At 43.6% G+C, this 6,360-nt stretch overlaps 1 protein-coding gene across 1 annotated transcript; it reads left to right on the forward strand.

Annotated features, from left to right (window-relative positions):
* The first annotated feature begins 1,147 nt into the window (after positions 1–1,147).
* On the forward strand, positions 1,148–3,433 carry LOC104419921 (non-specific lipid transfer protein GPI-anchored 31). Its single transcript, XM_010031756.3, has 3 exons — positions 1,148–1,833; positions 2,133–2,159; positions 3,036–3,433. The coding sequence occupies exons 1-3, from the start codon at positions 1,491–1,493 to the stop codon at positions 3,212–3,214; spliced, it is 549 nt and encodes a 182-aa protein (XP_010030058.2). The 5' UTR covers positions 1,148–1,490; the 3' UTR covers positions 3,215–3,433.
* Positions 3,434–6,360: the final 2,927 nt, after the last annotated feature.

Consider the following 6,360-nt stretch of genomic DNA (forward strand, 5'->3'; position numbering starts at 1 on the left):
TGGTCAGTTGATTGGTGAGAAATTTCAAAAAAAAAGAAGGCAAAATGCAGAGGTCAAGTGGGTTTTCTCTGTTCTTTCCAAAGCCAAGCTCCTGTTCTCTTCTCTCCATGGCGTTCGGATTGGCACGTTAGCCTAATCATGTTTAGACGGCTAAAAGGCTTGTACGTGGTCCCTTAAGATTTCAAATTAGAAGGGGGTCCTATGATGCAAGTACTTAGAAAAGCAGAAATTAGAGGTAGAAAAACAAAAAGGATGGTCGCCTCTCGGTTTACCTCCCCCAGTCATTCTTTTTTCGCGAACATCATCTTTTCTCAAGCGATCAATAGCAAGAAGAAAGGCTTTATCTCTCCACGTAGTGCCCAATTGATTGCATGACTCAAGTTTCTTCTTTCTGTTACAGGTTCGTCAAGATTAAACCCGTTAAAGTCGAGTGTTCCGTTCCCATCTCGTACTACCGATTTGAAAAGTATATGTGAACTGTGGACCGATAAGGTTTTGCACTAATAAAGTAAAACCAAGGTGGCTAATGCTGCTTTTTTTTCTCCAAGTTGATGTCGACTAGGCGCAAGGGAGGACAATCAGAGTCAATAAATGCGAGAGGACTGGGGCAGGAAAGTAAAGTACAGTCCAAACAACGTGTTGAGCATACTTATTGAATAAACCAAAAATTTATTCGAGATGTGTAGTTAATATCTTCAAAGGTTGAGCTCCTTCTTTCTATCTATGTATATTCGTTAATGATTCTGTTAAAAGAAAAGGTCTCACAACACTTAATAAGTGTGCAGCTGAAAATAATCATAATCTTCAGTTATATTAGAAGTTACTCAACAATTATCATTAATCCCGATAGCATCAGGCTCTCGTTCATTCAATCCTATTTCTAATTTAAAAAAGGTTTCATGAGTTAAAAGAAAATATAAGAAGATAAATGAAAGTGTGTTTCGGAAATCCTCCTCTCAAAAAGATAAAAAGAAGAGACGAATGCACCAGCAATTCCGCCATGAAAAATGGCTGACGAAATTTGACACGGCCCGTCCAGCTCGCGTCGAGTGAAGCAGAGGAGACTGAAGGAGAGATGATGCCTTCTGGCTGATGGAAATTCACAGCAGTTTTGCTCTGTTCACGCTACCGTACCGTGAGGTAGCAGAGGAGCGACGCGTATCCATACACTTGCCAGTTTTCTTTTCCCCGGGCATCGCGCCCACATGCCACGCCCTCTCTCCTCTTTCCTCTTTCCTCAGGAAAACGAAAAACCCACGAAGAAAAGCAATAAAGTAAGAACAAAATCGTTCCCGCAGTGTCTGCATTCCTCTTCACTCTCTCTCGAGCCCCTTATATAACCCGGAAAGTTTGCTCTTTTGCTTCCCTCAGATCCTCTCGTTCGTCACTCGTCCCTGGTCGGTCCCTTTGTCTCTTTCCTCTCTGCACTCTCACTGCACTCTCTAGAACCCCCCTGGAGCAGAGAGGGTAAAACTAACTGCAGAGGAAATATGGAAGCCACAAAGATCTGTCTCCTCCTCTTCGCGCTCGCCGCCTGGGTCGCCGCCTCCGCTCACGGCGTGTCGTCCGGCGCGCCGCCGCCGGGCGTCGACTGCTCGACCCTCGTGCTGAACATGGCCGACTGCTTGTCCTTCGTCTCCAACGGGAGCACCACCGAGAAGCCGGAGGGGACCTGCTGCTCGGGGCTCAAGACCGTCTTGAAGGCCGACGCCGAGTGCATCTGCGAGGCCTTCAAGAGCAGCGCCCAGCTCGGGGTCGTGCTCAATGTCACCAAGGCCCTCTCTCTCCCCGCCGCTTGCAAAGTGTCCGCCTCTTCTGCCACCAAGTGCGCATGTGGGTATCCTCTGTTTCGGCCCCTTTCCTTGCTTTTTGTCTCAAAGGTGTCTCCTTTTTCGAGTGTGAACTGTATTTAGTCAAGTGATGATCGTTTCTGGCTTGGTCTATTTCGAGTTCGTGTTGGCTTGTTTGTCTGTGTTCGCTTCAGGTTTTGAAAGGCATATTTTATTTCTCTTTCTTTCTCTTTAAGCTCAAGTATAGTTTTCCCAGTATCATCTGTCTAATTTATGTGGCCTTTATTTGGCGATTGATGTTCTAGACTGGTGATTTACCCTGGCGTTTTGTTGTTTTTGCAGTGTCCATAAGTCCTACGAGTGCTCCAGGTACTTTCTCTTCGCCATTGCCGTTGTCTTTTATTTTCTTATTCATGATATTTTTGTACGCTCGAGATTGTGCGTGTTCCTTTGGGCAAAGGACAAAGCTTGATTTGATGTATTTAATGTTTTATATGCATAGTTCTTCTTCTTTTGGAACAGATTTCCGCACGGTCCTACAAATTGCACGCAAAAGTCTTAAGCTTTTTAGAAAGTGGTGCTAAAAGGTCTTGTCCTTGTCATGGAATAAATCTGTGCCTGATGTTTTGGTACATTATTCTTGGTCACAAACTGGCTATATGCAGACTAATAAGTTCAGCAAATGCTCTTTGTTTAATTAGGCCTCGTGGAAAATTTTGTTGGAGATTTATTTTGCACCTTAAGAGAATTCCAAGCCACAGATCTAATGATCCTTCCGAAGTTTTGAAGGCATTGTAGCGTAACCAATTGATTTGACTTTGGTCATTGGAGTTGAAGGAGTCTAGCACTCTGTTTCTCAGTTTCGATTTCTTAATAAGAAAGGAAAAAGAACATTTATGGTGGGTGGTACTTGGGAAACAGAATTGCATTGTTTTAATCAAACTATTCATGCTGTTATCATGCGCCTCGAAGGGGCTTTGGTGGCTGAAATCGGTTCTTTCTATCCTATTTGCCTTTCTAAGCCGTAGCAAAGTTTCTTGCTTTGCCGATTTGTTAGGTTGGTTATAAAAATCTTGTCTTTGTCTCTATAGTGTTTTTAGCTGGATGCACATGTTCAAGTGCCTCCCTTTCTAATCAAAGTAAAAACACGAGTGGTCGAGCTCGGCCATGCCTATATTCGATCTTTCCTTCTGAGGCAGAATAAAGTGCAAGGCCTTTGGTCATGTTTTGGTTTGATTTTTTCAGCTCTACCTCCAAGCTCTGCAACTATTCCAACAGCAACGGCACCGGCCGCCACCACCGACGGATTGAACGAGCAGGCGCCTACCCCGGCTCCAGGCGGTGACTCGGCAGCTTCCTCTCTCTCCAATCCTTCTGCATTCGGGGTTGCTGTTCTTGCGTCGGTTGGATGGTTACTGCTTTGAACTGAGAGGGGAATTACGATGCAGTTTTGGGTGTAGAGAAGAATATGGGGGTTACCGGGGGACAATTGACATGATCTTCATTTTGTTAATTTGTGTTTGTGAGATTCTGGGTGCTCTTCGCTGATGTTGTAGAGTAAGGATTCATTGTGTGGAACTTATGTTGGATGAATGGTATTTATGAGGTTTCTAGATAATAAATTTCGCTATGATCGTGTCTAATTCGATTTCTCAAATCAGAACATCTCTGTTGTCAAACAAAAAAATCGTAATCTTTCCTAATTATACAATTTGATTATTTAGGAAGAGCCTGTAAGTTAGGACTTTGGCAAAATCTTCATCCTGTCTAAAGCTATTGCCGGTAACTGTTCTAAGGGTTGAAATTTGGCAGTTGACTTACGTTGAACCCACGCATTAGTCAATTCACGTGCGTGTCCCTCTCTTCCTTCGTTTCTCTCTTCTTCATCGTTTCTTTCTCATTCTATCTATGGCCGGGCACCAACCACGGGTGAGAACTGGCAAGGGTCGCTTTTGTCAGATTCGGCGAGGATTTGAGAGGTGACAACATTGGCAAGGGTGTCACGGCCCTCATTAGTCACAGACAGGTCACTTTTGTCGGATTTGGCATGGCCTTGACTCTTGTGGCTAGGGCGAGGGCGAGGATCGTCCTAGCCAGATTTGGTGAGGATCTGAGAAGTGATGACATCGGAGTCGCATGGGACCTCAAGGATGCAAAGGCTGAGGGAGGACTCGGGGTCACGGATAACCGCAGGGGAGGGGGGTTTGCTTAGGCTAGTTCTTGGACCGAGAGCGACAAACGACTTGTGACGAGCATTGGTGTCGCTCATGAGCCAATCGTCAATGGCTGGCCGTAAGTGTCGTCCATGGCTGGATGGGAAAGATGGATACTTGGGGATCAATAGCATCCTCAAATGACATCAACAACAGCTGTATATGAGCGTTAGAATGCTCATGAGCGGTTCGTCCATTGCTGACCGTTGCAATCCACGGTGCGAGCGTGTTCATGGCCTCAGAAGGCAAAAAGAAAAGGAAGAAGAAACGGTGAAGAAGAGAGAGAAATGAATGAGAGGGAGGGGCTTGTAGGTTTTCTGTAAAGTGGGCCCGCGAATGAAACGTGTTGCTTGCAGAATAAACTAATGCATTACAGAGGTGGCTACAATAGTTACACCTAATCTTCTCTCGGAAGGTGGGAGTCTAATCACATGAAAAATCTGACATGGAATGATAGAGTGGGAAGAGACAGCGAATAAAATGAGGTTCAAGGGTTGACTTGGCTCCGGAGCGTGGTGGGAAGTTCTTTCAAAACATCGTGTTATTTGATCGTCATGAAAGCAAGCTGTAATGGATCATGTTCCAAGGCTCGACTCATTCATGAATTCGAATAATATAGGAATAATTATACAAATAGTACCTGAAATTAGGCTCAATACGTAATTTGGTCTATAAATTTTTAATTTATTCAATATGATTTCTGAACTTTAGCTCAATGTACAATATCGCCTCTAAACTTTTAAATTTATTTGATGTGATCCATGAATTTTTAGTAAATATTTAATCTAGTTCTTAGAATATTATATCTATGGGTTTAAATTGAATATGTTTCAAAAGTTCGAGAATTATATTGAATAACTTAAAAGTTCGTATATTGTATTATATACTAGGTTAAAGTTTAAAAATCGCATTTAACAAATTAAAAATTTACGAATCATATTTGTACTATTTATGTCACTTTCCCAATAGCGGGATAGGTATTCAAACGGGCTGTTATCAAAAGGTTTTCGTAGCATCCGGGCAATGATTACTCGTGTGTCCTAACGAGGTGATAAGTCTCCGATCCAGGCTTTAAGCGGGTGGGTCCAACTTTGACCCGGCAGCCGAAAGGCCCGTAATCAAATGAAGAGGCACGATCCCGAGCGGCTCGACCCAAAACATGGGGGACGTGCTCATGATTGTCGATACATCATGATGGGGGCGCGCCACTCATCGCTAATCGCCACATGCTTTCTCATTATGTCCCCATGCACCACCATCGCCGTCGCTTTTCTGCACTCTTATTTTCAAAATTCTCTTTCGCCCTTTTCTTTGACTACGTTTTGGATCTGGTGTCCTTCGTTTCGAGTCTTTCAATGTTCATGTCCTCCATATCAAGGCAAGCGATAATGACTCGGCTAAGACTTTGACTCGCTTCTTTCTTGGATCTGTGAGTTTAATGAAGTATTCCGTAGGCACAGAATTTTATCTGTAGCATCCTCGAATTCTTCGGTTAGTACTGTACTGCCTTTGAGTAGCCACTGGCATCAGGGAGCTAGTGACACGGGGTCCGGGGTAGGTTCGAGATTAGAATCGATAGTAGTAAAAAAGAAAAAAAGGACAGTTGCATTGGGCCATAAAAGAGTGTTGCATGAAGTGTCTTTTAAGGAACCAGATGTGTTCATGGGCCTCATTGAACCCGCCTCCATTCTCATCAAGGTGAACTCCTCTTCAGCCCATCAAACTGATAGGCTTGAAGCCCAATATGACCATGAACCTCTCGAGTCTAGACAACCATGAACGGGGCCTGTGTCGAATTGAGACAGACGACGCCGTATGTCGATTGGAGACTGTCGGCTGCGAGTCGCGTTCCATCCCGTATCATCCTAGTAGAATGTCTGCCAGAAACAATATTCTGAGGGTGATGTTGGATGCTCAAATATCAATTCGTGGGATTACAAGCTGACTTTACTGAAAGTGGTTTGAGGGTCTATTTAAGTAACTATTCTATATCGGGAACAATTTATGTTAAGAAATAATTCATTTTTATTCTATTCTTGGATGAGTTTTTGAGCATTTAAAGATATTTGGTAACTGTCTAAAATTTCTAACCTCAGGATAGAAATGCATTAATAGAACCCTTAAAATTTTTAGCCCAGACTACTTTCTTTTATTTTTTTTCATAAATTTATTACTTTTATCTTTTACCTTTTTTCCTTTTCTCTTCTTCTCCTACCTCTAGTTGCCGGAGCGTTATTGGCCCCCGGCGAAGCTTGAGTTGATGTGCCTCATTGTTGCTGGGCCAGGCTTGGCCTCACCAAGCCAAGTTGAGGCCGACCTTACATTGGCTAAATGAGGCTCCGTCTCGCCCAGATCTA

The sequence above is a fragment of the Eucalyptus grandis genome, chromosome 9 (assembly GCF_016545825.1).
Source record: "Eucalyptus grandis isolate ANBG69807.140 chromosome 9, ASM1654582v1, whole genome shotgun sequence".
NCBI classification, from domain to species: Eukaryota; Viridiplantae; Streptophyta; class Magnoliopsida; order Myrtales; family Myrtaceae; genus Eucalyptus; species Eucalyptus grandis.

Excerpts from the sequence above, each read along its gene's own strand:
- LOC104419921 (XM_010031756.3), top strand. The coding sequence starts at position 1,491 with ATGGAAGCCACAAAGATCTGTCTCCTCCTCTTCGCGCTCGCCGCCTGG. Across the intron at positions 1,834-2,132 it reads TTCTGCCACCAAGTGCGCAT|TGTCCATAAGTCCTACGAGT; the intron begins GTGGGTATCCTC and ends TTGTTTTTGCAG. Across the intron at positions 2,160-3,035 it reads AAGTCCTACGAGTGCTCCAG|CTCTACCTCCAAGCTCTGCA; the intron begins GTACTTTCTCTT and ends TGATTTTTTCAG.